General features: G+C 45.4%; 1 protein-coding gene across 6 annotated transcripts in view; it reads left to right on the top strand.

Annotated features, from left to right (window-relative positions):
- The window catches only part of TMEM116 (transmembrane protein 116), a 46,655-nt gene that overhangs the window by 5,737 nt on the left and 26,292 nt on the right, over positions 1-14,626 (top strand). For 3 of the 6 annotated variants that reach the window (XM_027861891.1, XM_027861883.1, XM_027861909.1), the window contains exon 4: positions 12,394-12,525. The exons of 2 other annotated variants lie outside the window; for them this stretch is intronic. In XM_027861891.1, the coding sequence (XP_027717692.1) occupies positions 12,394-12,525 (132 nt within the window). Of the gene's footprint in view, positions 1-12,393; positions 12,526-14,626 lie in introns of those variants that run through there. One more of the 6 variants, XM_027861929.1, reaches the window with a different exon arrangement.

The following is a 14,626-nucleotide window of genomic DNA, read 5'->3' as shown; positions in this document are numbered from 1 at the left end:
ATTTCCCTGGAATATAGAGGGCACTTGGGGGAGAAGTAGGAAAAAAGATTGGAAAGTTACCACAGAGTCTGGTTGTGGGTGGGGGAACTACTGGCCCTATTGTTCTTCTGGTATAAGGAACTGCTTGGTGAGGAAGCACCTTCTACCAATACAGGTTGGCATGGTGTGTGCAATTTGCTGACTCAGCAATATTCCTCAAATTTTTATGTCCTCAGGACCCCTTTATACCTTTAAATATGATTGAGGACCCTAAATAACTTTTTTTTTGTTTATGTGGATTCTATCTATTAATAGTTACCATATTAGAAGTTAGAATATCTTACTATCATTAGGTAAATAGTTTTGACCTCATGGATCCCCTGAAAGGGTCTTGGGGAATCCCAGAGGTCCCTGGGCTACACTTTGAGAACTATTGGCTTAGAGAGTTACTTAGAACACTGAAAGGTTAAGTAACTTGCCCAGGGGACCCTGTCGGGAGGTTGCAGAGGGCGGACTGAAGAGGCTTCGAGGCCGGCCTCTACTGTGATGCTGCCACAGGGGCTGGAGTCTGGTCAAGAAAGGCTTTAACTGCCAAACAGATGCGCACATCTTATCTTAGAGGTAATAGGGAGCCATGGAAGGTGTTTGAGCATGGGGGGGGGGGTGATACATCAGAGCTATCAACAAAGACTCTGCCGACACTTTCAAGGGGAAGCTTCTACGGAAGGTCAATTTGACTCATGCTGATGGAAACGGGAAACTGGGGGACCAGAAAATGACCCTCAGATGGAGGAATCTTCTACTCTCATCAGTCAATCATTGACAATGACTGAGCTCTGACTCAGAGTTCCCTAATGTTTCTTTCCATTGTGGGAGCCTGAGTCCGGGTGTGGGTCAAGGACTGTGCAAGTAAGTGTGATTCGGGGAAGGCTGAAGGGCTCTTCAGGAGTAAAGAGGGAACACAACCTTCTGATCCAGTGTGGGCCTAGGGCTGAGGCAAAGAAGGCACCAAGCAACAGGCCCTGGAGGGTGCTGGATCCGAAGGCCCAGGACCTGGGTTCGAATCTTTGCTCCCTTAACTGCAAACAGCTTGTTTCTTCATTTGACATGTGTAATGGTTCTGCCCCCTCTGTTAGATCGTAAAACAAGGAAGGACAGGATTTCTGCCTTATATTTCCTTTGCATCTTCTTGCCTCTCTGGGCCTCAGTTTCCAACTCTGAAAAATAAGGAACTTGGATTTTATCAATCAGCAAGCATTTTTAAAATTATTTGTTTCCAGTGACCAAACATCTATTTTTCTTCTTTTCAACCCTCTCCCAGGGGAAAAAAAAAACAAAACCTTCAACAAGCAATTATTAAGTGCCTACTATATGCCAGGCACTGAGCTAGATACTGGGGAAAAAAGACTATAATGAAACAGTCCCAGGAGTTTACAATCGAACCCAAAGAGAAAACATATAGATAGATACAGATATAGATATATACAAAATAGATACAATGTAATTGGGGGCATTAATCGTTGGGAAGTGGAATCAGGTACAGCCTTGTGTAGGAGGTGACTCTTTAGTTGAATACTGAATAAAACTAGGAATTCAAGATTGGGGGACGACATACCAGGCAGGGGAAACAGCCAGTGCAAAGACGTGGAGGAGGGAAATGTGTGAAGAACAGCAAATCTGTATGAGAAACAGTTTGGCTGGACCATAGAATAAGGAAGGTTGGGGGGCAGCCTGGAAAGGTAGTTTTGGCCAGGTTGTGAAGAGTTTTGAATGACCAATGAATGAGTTTATATTTGATCCCAGATGTAATAGGAAGCCATTGGAGTTTAATGAGGGTGAATGAGTGACATGATTAGACCTGCACTTTAGAAAAGTTACCTTTGATTGTCTCTAAGGTCCTTCTTCATCTAAAGCCATGATCCTTCATTAAAGAAAGACGAATGCCTAGATTGTGCAATTTTCGAGAATTAGGGGTTGGTGGCTGGTGACTCAGAAGGTAGCTGGAGGGAAAGAAGGAAGAGGCCAGACACTTAACTCCTGTCTCCCCAGCTCTCCTGCCAAGACTGCTTGAACTTCAAGGACAGCCAGGATTTTGAGCTGCTAGAAACCTCCTAAATCTTCTCTGTTCCCAAGCCTTCTCCACCCCCTTCTCCCACCTGCTTATTAGCAGAGGATCTTGGCTTCACTGAAAAGATTGGGGCCATCCACTGGGGGTTCCCTCCTCTCCCCAATTCCAGACCCTCACTATGTCCCCATTCTCTCTTTGCTTCAGTCTCCGGGGAAGGTGTGATCCTTCTTACCAATGGCAGTTTGTTTACTTGTGCCTTTGATCCCATCATTTCTCTTTTCTTCCTCTACCTTGTCCCTTCCATCCTTCTTTGTCCCTGCTCCCTTCAGAATTTCCAATCTCTCCTTATCCATGGCTCCTTCCCTACTGCCCAAGACTACTCCCAGGTCTCCTCCATCCTGCTGAATAGCTTCCCTTGAACCTGGATCCCTTCCAGCTGCCATCCTACTTAATTAACTCTTCCCTTCACAGCCAGCTGGAGTATTGGATTTAGAGACAGAGGGCATGGGTTTGAATTCTGCCTTTGCTATTGACTACCTCTATGAGCTTAGACAAGTCATTGGATTACTCTGGGTCTCAGTTTCCTCAAATGTAAAATGAAGTGTGACTAGATGACTTCTAAGGTCCCTTCCAACTCTAAATCAATGGTTCTGTGATCCTAGAAAAAGCCATCCACCTTTGTGGCTTCTATTCACCCTCTCTCACTTCCTATTTCTCAGCTCCTTGCAATCTGGCTTCTATTTCCACTCCTCAACCAAAATTGCTCTCTGAGGGGTAAACCAGTGATGTCATTATTGCTAAAGCCAAAGGCTTTTTCTCAGTCTCCTCGGCTTCTATCTAGCTTCTGACCCTGATGACCAGACCCTCTTCATGGCTGACCTTCTGTTATGGTTTTCTTCCTACCTGTCTGAACTTTCCTTCTCACTCTCCTTTGCAAGGTCATTGCCCATGCCCCAAACCCCTATGCATTGGTGGACTCCAGGAATGTGTCTTCTCTCCTCTCTCCCCATCAGCTCCCATGGATTCAACTCTCCTCATCATTCAGGCACCTCCCAAATCCACATATCCAGCTTTCAGTTCCCTCCCAAGTTCCAGTCCTAAATCTCCAACAACTTGATGGACATCTTCCCAATGGATTGCCAGAAGCGTTCCAAATGAACACGAACAAAACAGAATCCTTTCTCCATGAACCCACCCATCTCTTCCCTTTTCCATCTAAAACTCCTCCATTCTTCCAGACCCAGATTTGCAACCTAGGAATCATCCGTGTTTCCCTCTCCCTCACTCCTCCGGTTGCCAAGTCTTGCTGATTTCACTTCCACAATAGTTCTTGTATCTGTAGCTTTCTTTCTATACACATTACAACCTTCCTCATTCTGATCTCACCATCTCTTGCCTAGATTATTGCAACAGCCTCTATATTGGTCTCTCAGCCTTAGGTTTCTCCCTTCTCTAAAAGCCTGCATGACCTTCATGGTTTCTAAGTCATCCTGTTAACCCCTTGCTGAAGAAGCTTCAGGGGCTCTCTAATGCCATTCTGAAGGAATGCAAATTCTTCATAGTGGGCAGGGCATTAGACTTAGAATCAGGAAAGCCTGGGTTCAAATCCTGCCTCAGACACTATTCGACTGTGGGCAAGTCAGAGCTTAACTTCTTAGCGTCCAAGCTTCCTCCTCTATAAAATGAGGTTACGTTCAATGAACTCCTAAGGTGTCTTCCGGCTCTCTATCTGTGATCCTTTGGTGACAAACCCTCCACCATCTGCCCTTGGCCTGTTTTCCAGACTGATTTTATGTGATTCTCCCTTATTTACTCTCTTTCCAGCCAAATAGTTCTACTTGTTCTCAGAGCATGGAATCTCACCTCCAGCCTCTGGGTTTTTGTCCTGGCTGTTCCCCCTGCTTGGAATTCCCTCCCTCCTCAACTCTTCCGCTTAGTGCCGAGTCCTTCAAGACACCTTTCCTGCTTGCCCAAGTTGTTAATCTTTCACCCCTACGAAAAAACTATTTTGTATCTCTTTGGTATGTATTGTGAATAGATTGTACTCCCCAGTAGAATGTAAACTCCTCGAGGGCAGGGGCTAGTTAGCTTTGGTCTTTGTCTTCCCAGCACCAGATACTTGTTGTTGTTGAGCCATTTCAGTCGTGTACAACTCTTTGTGACCCCACTTGGGGTTTTCTTGGCAAGGGTCCAGAAATGGTGTGCCATTTCCTTCTCCAGCTCCTTTTACAGATGAGGAAACTGAGGCAAACAGGATGAGGTGACACAGCTAGTAAGTGTCTGAAGTGGGATTTGAACTCACGAAGATGAGTCTTTCGGACTCCAAACATGGTACTCTATGCATGATGGCGCCATCTAGCTGGCCACACTAGGTACTTAGTGGGAGCTTAATAATTGCTTGCTGATTGGCCACAGAATTTAGAGTTGAAAGGATCATAGGATCCCAGATTTAGTGTTAGAAGAGACCTTAGAGGCCATTCAGTCCAATCCCTTCCTTTTGCAGATGAGGAAACTAAGGCCTGGGATGGGGGAAGGGAAAGGGTTGGGGAATGGTTGACAATGACTTGCTCAAGGTCTGAACCCAGCTTCTCAGACTTCAGAGCCAGGCTTTGTAGCATGCTACAAGGTCATTTGGTCCAGTCCCTTCATTTCACAGGCACAAAGCCTGAAACCCAGAGGCAAGAGTGTGCTGGAGCCAGTTCCAACAGGCTTAGATTGTTCAGTTTTCAGCGTGAGCATTTACTCCTCAGAAATCACTACAAATGAAGCCTAATTTATTGCTTGTCTAGAATCGAGACTTTCTGAAGTCTACTGTCCACATTTAAGAAAGTGTTGATAATGCAATTAAACTTCAAAGTGTGGGTGCCTCCATTTTCTTCCCTGGAGAGGGCCTGGTTGTTAAACTTTTATCGACACACCCTTGGCCAGAGGAGAGGAAATGACAACTTGCTTAATGTCATGTAGACAGTAAATAGCAGAGCTGAGGATGGAGTCCAATTATAGTCAGAGCTACTACTCTTAAGTCCACAAGGGAGCACTCCCATAGGTGAATGGGCTGCCTTGGCAGGGAGAGGTCTATAAAGCAAAGCACGGATGACCATGTGTTGGGAATGTACTGGAGAGGGGTCTTTCATTTAGTTATGGCTGGACTCAGCCACTTCTGTGATTCTTTTTTTCCCCGCCTTTGGCAATTGGGGTTAAGTGACTTGCCCAGGGTCACACAGCTAGTAAACATCAAGTGTTTGATCTGAGGCTGGATTTGAACTCAGGTCCTCCTGACTTCAGGGCTGGTGCTCTATCCACTGCCCCACCGAGCTGCCCCTGATCTCTGTGATTCTTCAATTAAAGCACAGTCATTTTTCAACTCTATCAGGCTGCATTTTTAGCCTAAATTCCTCCAGATGAAAATGTTTAAAGGGGGAGGGGTAGAGAGCCAGATTTGGCCCAAATTGGCACCTTCCTTTCCCCTCCCCCCTTACCCAAGCAATGACTCAGGGCCCTGACCCTCCCAGGGTATAGCCCTGGGCCACATTTGTGCAGACTTCCTGTCTCCTCAATTCCTAACATTGTTCTTAGCTTAAAATAAAGGGCTGTGCAAATATTCTGTTGCATTCAAAGCTTTTGCGTAAGTTTGTTTTTAATATTTTCATAGTTTTCGCTTATGACTGTACTTTCTCCTTCTTTGCACCTGGCCTCCCTGGGACTGGGATGGTATAAACAGTAGGGATTGAATAAATACTTGTTGCTGGTTGATCAGATTCTTATCTCCAGTTAACAGGACACGTGGTTTTCCACCTGAGCACAGATTCCTCATCCCCTCCCGTCCTTGCCTGGGGCTTCTGGTACATTTCTCTTCCCAACAATTCCCCAGGCAAACAGAGCTGTTTCCTGGAGCTGTGACCACTCAGATTCTTGCTCATAGAAGCCTTGCCCCCACCTCCCTCAGCTTTACACTTTATAATTTGGTTTTAATTTCTCATCCATTAACAGTAGCATGCTCGGGGCATGTCACAGCTCAGTGGGATCTGTGAATGTGTCTGTCAGCTCTCCAGGCTCACTCTGGCCAGAGGATACCCGAGGTTACACACTCAAGTTAGCCAAGGTCACTACCAAGTTGTACAGAGGAAGATTTTGTCTGAGTGGAAGGAATAGCTTCCTAACAATTACTTTGAGTGTCTCTTGTTTTCCCACAGTAGAATGAAAGCAGGAACGTAGATTTGGATCTGAAAGGGACCTCAGAAACCAAATAGTTCAATCCCCTGGTTTGACAGATAAGGACATTGAGGCCTACAGTGGTAAACTGACTTCCCTAGTGTCACAACGGCAGTAAACCTCAGACGTGGGAATTGAACTCAGGTCCTCTGACTCCAGCCTGTTTTTTGCATTTGGTTCCTCATTGCCTAATGGGGTAGCTGGCACATAGCAGGTGTCTTGTTGAATGAATGGGTCAGTGTCCAAATTTAGAATTGTCTGCCTTGGGAAGTAGTGAGCTCCCTGCACACTGGAGGTATCCCAGCAAAGTTTGGATGAGCACTTCCCAGGTGTGTTGCACTGAGGATTCTTGGCAGGGCTGCATCGGGCTGGTTGGCCACTGGGATCCTGTCTGTTTCTGAGATTCTGTGATTGTGTGATGTGGGAAAGCATCAACCTCGAAGTAAGCGCTTTGTAATTCCTTCACCCTGTGAGGGCATTCACGCAATCCCTTTTTTATCTCCAAAGGAAAGTAGATGGGTTGGCAAGAGCTCTTCCACAGGTGGGACCACTGAGTCTTAATGTAAGCAGACTGTTGGATTACAGAATTTCAGAGCTGGAAAGAACCTCAGAAGTCAAAGAGATCAGTACTTTCTTGAACAAAAAAGCTCCACAGAGTCACTACAAAATGGTCATGCAGCCTTTGAGTGAAGACCCTTAGTGAGGGGAGCCCACTGCTTCCTGAGGTAGCCTTCACCTGTGTGGATTCTTGGGACACTTGTCCTTCCATTAAGCCTCTCTATAATGCAATCTGCCTTCAGCCTATCATTCATTCCAGGCTTGTTATATATTTAACATATACTGGCTCCAACTCCCATCTCCATACCTTTGTCCAGGCTTGGCCCCTAAGCCCATGCCTGGTATACATCTCATCAGAGAGTCCTAGCTTCCCTTGAGGTTTAGGTCAAAGGCCACCTCCATTAGGAAGTGCTTGGCACGATGCCTGGCACATAGTAGGTGCTCAATGATTGTTTCCTTCCTTCTTCTCCTGATCCCCACAGTTGCTAGTGCCCTTTCTCCACCAAATTACTTCACATTTATATTGTGTTCACTTTCCAAACTTGGAAAAAATATCTTGTATTTAATTTTTGTGTCAATTTGCTTTTCCTTAGTAATTCAATCTAATAAATAAACATTTATTAAACACCTACTATGGGTCAAGCAGCACTGGGGATAAAAATAAGAAAAAAGAAAGACAATCCCTACCCTCAAGGAGTTTACAATCTAATGGAGGGAGACAGCACACAAAAGGAAGCTGACAAGGGGGTGCACAAAGGGGCACCCGGCACAGGGCTGTGGGGAGTGGGTCATGATATTCCATGGAGTCAAAACCAGGCAGATCAGCTGAGTTACCTGGGAAGTTCAGATCTGAGCCTTCTATGAGGGAAGGATTTAGGAAGAGCTCATTACTCCACCTTCCAGCCCTCCAATCAGAGAGGACAGGCAACTGAGGCAGCTCAGAGGGTATCAAAAACTGAATTAGTTTCCTGGTTCAGTAGAACCAGGGACAGCTTTGTGTTTGTCTTTGTATCACCAGCTCTTAGCATGGTGGATGGAACAGAGTAGTACTTATATATAGTGTGTGAAAGTTTGCAAAGTGCTTCATGAATATTATCTCATTTGAACCTCACCAGGTAGGTGCTATTATCAGCCAAAACTATCATGCCCAGCCCAGAACTCTAGACGGTGTCTGGCCAGGGCAGAAGATGGAGTGACTCTCAACTCCATGGACCTGGAAGCTTAAGACAACATTAGTTATTCGGACCTCAGATCTCCAGCTATTTTGGGAGAAAAGAAGTGGAGGAAAGGAACCTACAAGGGGATACTTCTGGAAGATGTGTGGCCCAGAGACACAAATCAAGTGCTTTCTCGCTAATAATTGCAGTGTTAAAACTTGACGCTCCACAAATAAGGCTCATACAACTCCTACCCAGTATTAACCAAGATGTTGCAGACATTCAAGGGGCATGTCCTTATTTTATTCCTGTTTTCTCAGCTAAGGAGGATGCCCTGTGGACTGGAAAGGACAGAATGAAAGGGCTAACAGGAACTTGGTAGCCAAGATGATTAGGGAGATGATAAGAAAGTCTCTACCTGTCCTTCCTGAATTTGTCACCTTGCCCAGAGGAAGACCAAAGAACCGATAGATGGAAGGGTTGCTAAGCTATGGTTATGAGTCAGTCTTTGAGAGATCATGGGGAGTGGAAAAGTACCACAGGATTGGAGAAGGGCAAATGTTGTCCTAATGTTCAAAAAAAAGGCAAAAAATGGAGACTAGAGGCCAGACAACTTGACTTTGATTCTTGGCCAAATTCTAGGATTGATTATGAAAAGGATGGTTAGTGAACATTTAGAAAAGGAAGAAATGATCACAGAATGTTAAGCACAGGGCTTCATCAATTACAGGACATGGAAGCCTCATTTCATTTTCTGCCTTGACAGAGTTGCTAGACTGGTCGACCAGGGAAAGGCTGTGGATGTAGATTATAGCAAAACATGTGATAAAAAAAGCTTTCTTGTTGGGGAGAGGGCAGGAAAGGAAACAAGCATTTATTTAGCTCCTATTATGTGCCAAGCCCTGGGCTTCATGCTTCACAAATATACTCATTTGATCCTTACAACAACCCTGGGAAGTAGGTGCTATTATTATTCCCATTTTACAGTTGAGAAAACTGAGGCAAAGAGAGGTTAAGTGATGTGTCTGAGGTCACACAGCTCAGAAGTGTCTGAGACCAGATTTGAACTTAGATTTTTATGGATGAGCAGATTGAGGCCCAGAGACATTAAGTGATTTGCCCAAGGTTGCACAGTAAATATCAGAGTCAAGATTTTAATCCAGCTTCTATGATTCCAAGTCCAGTCCTCTTTTTCAGTATACCGTATTTCCTTCTTATGGCAGAGCAAAGTTACAAAAAAAAAGTTTGCCAAGCAAAAAACACTGGGCTTAATTAAGTAAGAAAAAATTTAATTAGGATAAATATCGAATCTTACACTTGATTTCGGAAAGTCAATTTCATGAGTACAAAATGGAGGAGGACAACAGCTCATGTGAAGAAGAAGATGCCAAACTCAACCCTATAACTAAGTAGCCAAAATAGTTAATCCCATCTTAGGCTACCTTAAGAGAACCATAGCATCTGGGGTAAGGAGGTGATGGGCCCTCTGCACTCTGCCCTGGTCAGAGCCCATCTGGAAGACTATGTTCAGTCCTGGGAGCCACATTTCAGGAAGGATACTGATATGTCAGAGAACAGCCACAGGAAGGTGGCCAGAATGGTGAAAGCCTTGAGTCCATGTCATCTGAAGACACTAGGGATGTGTAAAGGCCTGGAGAAGAGCCAGGTGAGACATGAAAGGTATCTTCAGTATTCATAGGGCTATCACATGGGATTATTCTTATTCTCTTTGGAACAATGGACGGAAGGTACAAAGAGGGAAATTTAGATTTGAAGTCAGGAAAAACTTCCTAATAATTAGAGTTGTCCAGAAGTAGAATGGCTTGCCTGGGAGGTTCTGAACTGGTCCTCCCCAAAGTCTAGAAAAAGAGCCTAGAAGGGCACATGTTAGATATGCTGAAGCAGAGATTCCTTTTTGGAGGTATGGGTTGGACAAGATGGTCACTGAGCTCCGTTTCAGTCCTAAAATTCTGTGATTCCGAGTGCTCAGAGGAGGATAAGCAACAAATCAATTAATCAATTCATTAAGCATCTACTCTGTGCCATCCAGAATGGTAAAGGGATTCATGTTCATGCCATAGAAGGATTGGTTGAAAGAATTAGGGCTGTCAAAGCCTGGAGAAGAAAAGATGATAGGGCATGATGGGGGTCTTCAGGTCTGTTGTGTAGAAAAGGGATTAGCTTTGTTCAACTTGGCCTCAGAGGATAGAACTAGAAGCATTGGGTGGAAATTAGAAGGAGGCAGGTTTAGCCTTAGCAAAACTTCTTAATGATTAGAACCATCCCAAAGTGGAATGGGCTGCCCTGGGAGGTAAGAAAGGACATGAGGAAGTGACTTCAGGGAGATGGTGAGACAGAGGAGTAGTGGGTTCCCTCTCACTGGAGGTCTTCAGGCAAAGGTTGGATGACCACTTGTTGAGGGTTCTCTGGAGGGAATTCTTGTTTGAGAAAGGGCTAGATTATATGGTCATGAGATCTTGTCAGACTTTTTATGATATATCCTATTCCTTGGCTTTGATCTAAATCAAAGGTCCTATCCCTCTTCTTACCTTCCATCACTCAAAACAAATGACCTCAGCTCCTACTTGACTGAAAACTTATATCTGAGGGCCCTCCCATGCTGAAGGGAATGCCATCAATTTTCTCCCTACTCACATCTGTTGCCCTGAAGCCCACTTCACCTGTCTTCTTGAGTTGTCATCTTTTGCTGTTCCTTTTCTGTCTCTCGGTTCTTTCCTCTATGTCCTTAATTTGGATGTTACCCAAGGCTCTTCTCTCAGCCCTCTTCCCTTTCTACAATTTCCCTCAGGGATATTTTCCCCCCAGTCCCAGGATTTCATTGTAGATCTTGGATGACTTCCATGTCTATCTAGTTTTCATGACACTGCTCTCTCCTGGTTTTCCTCTTACTTGTTGGACCACTTCTTCTCAGTTGCCTTTGCTGGATCTTTGTCCAGGTCATGTCTGCTGAATGTGGGTGTCTCCTAAGGAAGTCTCTGCCTGGGTTCCCCTTCTCCATCTACAGGTGATCTGGTCAGCCTCAATGATCATCTCGATGCTGATAATTCTTGCATCTATCTGTCCAGCCCTAAACTTTCTCTTAACCTCCAGTTTCACATCAACAACTAACTGCCTGTTGAACATCTCAAACTGGATGTCTCCTAGACATCTTAAAACTCAACATGTCCAAAACTAGACCCACTAGCTTTCCCCTCAACCCTCCCCTCTTCCTCATTTCCTATCATTGTGGAGGGCATCATCATGATCCCAGTCACCCACACTACCAACCCAAGTGTCATCCTGGACTCCTCATTCTCTTTCATTCCCTGTATCTAATCTGTTGCCAAATCTTGAGCATTCTGCCTTCTTGGCACTTTTCTATATGGCCATTTCTCTCCTCTGTCACTGCCACCAAGCTCTCTCCACTCCAGTCAATCCTTCACTCAACTGTCAAACTGATCTCCCTAAAGCACTAGTCTGATCCTATCATCTCTCTATTCAATAAACTCCACTGGCTCCTCATGCCCTCCATGATCAAATGTAAAACCTTATGATTGCTGTTCAAAGTCCCTTGTAACCTGCCTCCTCCTTCCAATCTTCTCACACCTTCCTCTTTCTTCCCTACTCTGTGATTCTGTGACAATGGCCTCCTTTGGTCAAGACACTCCATCTCCTGACACCAGGCATTTGCACTGGCCGGCCCTCATGCCTGGAATGCCCTCCCTCCTCACCTCTGCCTCCTGGCCTCCCTGGCTTCCTTCAGGTTTCAGCTAAAATCCCACCTTCTACAGGAAGCCTTTCTCAACCCTTTGTAATTCTCTCTAACTAATTCTTAATAAATACATTCTCTCTCTTCACTCTTCCTAACTTCTCTCTAGTGATTATTTCTAATTTATCTCTATATATCTTGTTTGTACATAGTCATTATAGCCTATTAGCCTTGAGGAGTGGGACTGTCTTTTGCCTTTCTTTGTGTCCCCAGTGCTTAGCAAAGTGCCTGGTACATAGTAGGTGCTTAATAAATGCTTTTTGAACAATAGATTGAAAAAAAAAGAAAAAAGCAATAGATTGGTCCATTATAATGGATAACTGAAGGTGTAGCTAGATGTTGAAGGGGATAGAGCACTGGCCCTGGAGTCAGGAGGACCTGAGTTCAAACCCAGCCTCAGACACTTGACACTTAACCAGCTGTGTGACTCTGGGCAAGTCACTTAACCCCAATTGCCTTGCCAAAACTAATGATAATAATGATAATAGATAATTGAATAATGAATGAGGGTCCACTCCCACAGACTGTCAGAGTTGGATGGGACCTCAAAGGTCACCTAATTCAACCCATACCTTACTGCAAACCCTTTTGAGTAGTTTTGGAGGCTCTCTCCACTTCCTGCATAAAGATGCCTCCCTTTGCTTTGACAGATGAGACCACTTCTGTGCTTGAGTTTCTCGGACCTGCTTCTGGGGACGTGTTGGCTCCTGGGGGCTCTGCTGTATGGGACCCCGATGGCCAACGAGGACGTTGTCTGTTATAACCTTCAAACCACAGGCCAGGTGAGTCTGCCCAGGTGGCCGCTCACCTGACGAGGCGGGACTTCCTGAGATGGGAAAAGGAAGCCAGGATGGAATGATGCCTTCTAAGGAGGGGTCTGCCAGCTCTTCTACTTGGACCCCAAAGCTCACCATCTTGTTTCTGGAGTAGACCACCTGCTCTACTTTACTCATCTCTCCCTATTAGCCAACAGGCAACTGCAGGGGTCACAATATCATCCTGCCCAGCAGCCTACAGACAGAATGAATCTTTTTTGTGTTCAGGGCATGCAAACTAAGGGGGTCAGGCATAGTGCCAACAGATGATAAAGGCAGAAGGTTTTGATAGTCAACATCTCCGAAGCATTTTAAGGCTTGCAAAGGGCTTCACATGGGTAATATATTTCATTTGATCCTTATGACAACTCTGGGAGGTAGGGGATGTTATAATTCCCACCTAAGAGTTGGGGCTGAGCAGGATTAGAACTCAAGTCTACCTGACCCTAAGTCCAGTGCTCTATCCCCTATGTTGCAAGGGGCCATTGAGGGAAGTTGGAAATTGTAGCTAAGAGTCAGATGGAGAACAGCAAAGGTGTAACGCACCTAAAGTCAAAAGAAGGAGAGAGAAAAAGAGAGGGAGAGAGAGAGAGAGCAAGAGGGAGAGAGGGAGAGAGAGAGGGAGAGGGAGGGAGAGAGAGAGAGAGTAAGAGAGAGAGAGGGAGAGGGAGAGGGAAAGAGGGAGAGCGAGAGAGAGAGAGAGAGAGGGAGGGAGGGGGGAGAGAGGGAGAGAGGGAGAGAAAGAGAGAGAGATTGAGAGAATAGGAAGGAGGAAGGGGTGGTCAAGTGGCCAAGGCTTCAGAGAAGCAAGGGGGATGAGGCCTGAAAAAAAGCCACTAGATTGGATGATTCAAACGACATCTGAATAATAATAATGATAATAATAATAGCAGTAGTAGTTAACATTTCTCTTTTTGGTAGGCATTGGGGTTAAATGACTTGCTCAGGGTCACATAGCTAGTAAGTATTATGTGTCTGAGGTCAGATTTGAACTCAGGTCCTCCTGACTCCAGGGCTGATGCTCTATCCACTGTGCCACCTAGCTGTCCCCAATAGCTAACATTTCTATAACATCTTCTATGTGCCAGGCACTGTGCTAAGCACTTTACAAATATTACATGTGATCCTCACAACAACCTGAGAGGTAGGTGCTACTGGTATCTCCATTTTGCAGTTGAAGAAACTGAGGCAAACAGAGGTTCAGTGACTTTGCCAGGGTCACACAGCTAGGAAGTGCCTGAGGCCAGATTTGATTCAAGTCTTCCTAATTTCAGGCCCAATGCTGTTCTCACTGACCCACCCAGCCACCTCTTTGAATGATAACAATAATACCTACCATTTCTGTAGTGCTTACTTAGCTGTGCTAAGTGCTTTACAATTATAATCTCATTTGATCCTCACAACAACCCTGGGAGGTGGATGCTCTCATTTATCTCCATTTTATAGTTGAAAAACCTGAGGTTAAATGACTTGTCCAGGATCACACAACTAAGTGTCCGAGGCCAGATTTGAACTCAGATCTTCCTGACTCCAGGCTCAGTGTTCTATCCACTAAGCCTCCCAGTTGCCTTTTGGAGAGCAATTTCAATAGAATAGGGGGAGGGTGTTGTAGCAGAAGCCTTATTTCAGGGAGTAGGGAAGAGCATGCTCTTGGAGCTCTGGAGGCTTTGGGGTAGATAATTCTTTTAAGAGGGGAGGAGGAGAGAAGAGGGGCGGTCACTGGACAGAGTAGAGGAGCCAAGAGGGTCCATTAAGTTATGGCTGAGCAGAGCAATTCAGAGCAGATCCGAGAGGGGAGCCTTGCCTGGAAGAGCCAGAGCACGTGGGCTGTGTCACTGAGCTGGAAAATAGGAAGACAATCATTGACCACGGTCAGCATTCCCCAGGAGGGGCGCAGATGGGGCAGACAAGGCCACCAGTGTCCCTGCCCTGCCTACAGCCCTGCCCTCAGCCCTGAGCTGTTAAATGAGCCAAGGTGGGAATCACTCCGCCCATCAGAGAACAGGAATCCCACTAGAATCAGTTCTCAGACCAGCAATGCGGCTTAATGACAACAGAATCCTTAGCT

This window comes from Vombatus ursinus, unplaced genomic scaffold (genome assembly GCF_900497805.2).
Source record: "Vombatus ursinus unplaced genomic scaffold, bare-nosed wombat genome assembly UNPS02001287.1, whole genome shotgun sequence".
NCBI lineage: Eukaryota > Metazoa > Chordata > Mammalia > Diprotodontia > Vombatidae > Vombatus > Vombatus ursinus.
Note: the sequence above shows the minus strand (reverse complement) of the source record. Positions and strands in the feature narration are given on the sequence as shown.